Below are 1,993 nucleotides of genomic sequence, written 5' to 3'. Positions count from 1 at the left end.
GGGGGGGTTCAGTGTTGCTTCTTCCAGTCTGTAATGGAATATTCATAAGATGGAATTCATTCACGAAGATCGTCAACGCCTTTGGGAGTAGGTTCTGTGTACACAGAGGCTAGCGCGGGTCTCATTTGTTTTTCCTATTGAGTGTTTGATTTTTTCACGTCTTTAGATTTTTATTTCAGTTATCTATCTACTCTACATACAGTTGTTGTGTTTACTGTTGCAGTTGCTTTATCATAATTAGTTTGGGTATAATACTTTATTTGCGTTATTATCGAAACAGCGTGCGGTTATAGTTGTAACTGGTTGTTATCTGCTGCTCTTTTTTGGTCAACTCCGTAACTTACCTATAGAGAGTCTGTTTCGCTGATTTATTCCTAGTGAAATGCTTCAGTTCTCGAGTTGCTTTGCAGTAAACTTCATAACCCCCCCACCCACCAAAATCAACAAAAACAAACAAACAAGCTAACAAATAAACAAATAAACCCAACATTTACTTTGGTAACATGCTCTCACTCTTTCACGTAGGGCTTGGTTATATCTTCGTCATGTTCATCCTCAACGCGGTTGTCATGGAGAAGATGAGACAGTACCAGGATCAGATTATGATTGTCAAGGACGAGAGAGTTAAACTGATGTCAGAAGTCCTGAACGGGATGAAGGTAAGCTTTGGCCTTCTGATCAATCGTGTCTGTTTTGTTTGGGAGTTTTGTTTTAGTTTGTTTTTGCGTTGTTTTTGGTTGTTATTGTTGGGTGGGGGGGTTTTCCTCTCTCTTTTTATTACTTTCAGTCTAGTATTTAGTTTTCCCTTTGCATGCATGTCTTCTAGTGTGGACAGACGGGTGGACAGTGTTTATTATTGAAAAAAATACTAGGAACATTCGGTTCGTGATTTGAATCAAATCTTGGATAACCTCATTTTAGTCCAGTGTGATTCCTACTGAGACCGGAGAGTTCATAGATTCAAGTACGACAGAGCCGCCTGGAAACGTTGCCAGGATAGAGCTATTCAAAACTTAATGAAAACATTATTATTATTTGGCGAACATGTATGTCATTTAAATATGTGTGTGACTGTATGTGTGTTTGTGTGCGTGCGTGCATGCGAGCGTGCCTGTTTGCGTGCGTACATACATTTGTAACCATAATGTAATAATAATATGCGTACATTATAATGAAGTTGCGGATTCATGTATGAGTACCCAAAGTTTAACGTATCGACCTTTTCCCATTCCGTAGGTGATCAAGCTGTACGGCTGGGAGCCAATGTTTAAGGAAAAGATTTTGGAAGTGAGAGAAAAAGAACTCAAAATCTTGTTCAAGTACGCTGTCATGGACGGATTCCAGTCTTTTGCTTGGACTGCATCGTCGTTCTGGGTTTGTGTACTTTAGTCTAGACTTGACCGTTCTGGCCGTTCTGAAAGGACCGGTTTGGTTCTTTTGATCAGTGTTAGGACGTTTCCTTTCTCCTTCTTTTCAGTGCAAAATATTTTCTATATCTATTCCTGATTTTTTTTTTTAAGTGGGCGTTGTCTCCAGACTGTGTGGAAACACTGTCTCAAAAGCATTAATATGAACATCACCATCACCATCACCACCATCATCATCATCATCATCATCATCATCATCATCATCATCATCATCATCATCATCATCATCATCATCATAATCATCATCATCATCATCATCATCGTCGTCATCATTGTATAAAGAAGGTATTAAATATAGAAGGTATCATCGTCGTCATCATCATCATCGTCGCCATCATCATCATCAACTACTACTACTACTACTACTACTACTGCTGCTGCTGCTGCTGCTGCTGCTGCCACTGCTGCTTCAGCTACTATTACTTCTACTATTACTACTACTATGACTACTACTACTACTACTACTTCTACTACTACTACTACTACTACTACTACTACTACTACTACTACTACTACTACTACTACTACTACTACTACTACTACTACTACTACTACTACTACTACTA

At 38.9% G+C, this 1,993-nt stretch overlaps 1 protein-coding gene across 1 annotated transcript in view; it reads left to right on the top strand.

Annotated features, from left to right (window-relative positions):
* Positions 1-1,993, top strand: part of LOC101862880 (multidrug resistance-associated protein 1) — a gene marked incomplete in the record, with an annotated part of 39,841 nt that overhangs the window by 16,609 nt on the left and 21,239 nt on the right. The window contains 2 exon segments of the mRNA XM_035970610.1: positions 526-659; positions 1,237-1,374. Of these exon segments, the coding sequence (XP_035826503.1) occupies positions 526-659; positions 1,237-1,374 (272 nt within the window).

This window comes from Aplysia californica, unplaced genomic scaffold, assembly GCF_000002075.1.
Source record: "Aplysia californica isolate F4 #8 unplaced genomic scaffold, AplCal3.0 scaffold00293, whole genome shotgun sequence".
NCBI classification, from domain to species: Eukaryota; Metazoa; Mollusca; class Gastropoda; order Aplysiida; family Aplysiidae; genus Aplysia; species Aplysia californica.
The sequence above is the reverse complement of the archived record's forward strand: the minus strand, read 5'-3'. Positions and strand labels throughout refer to the sequence as shown.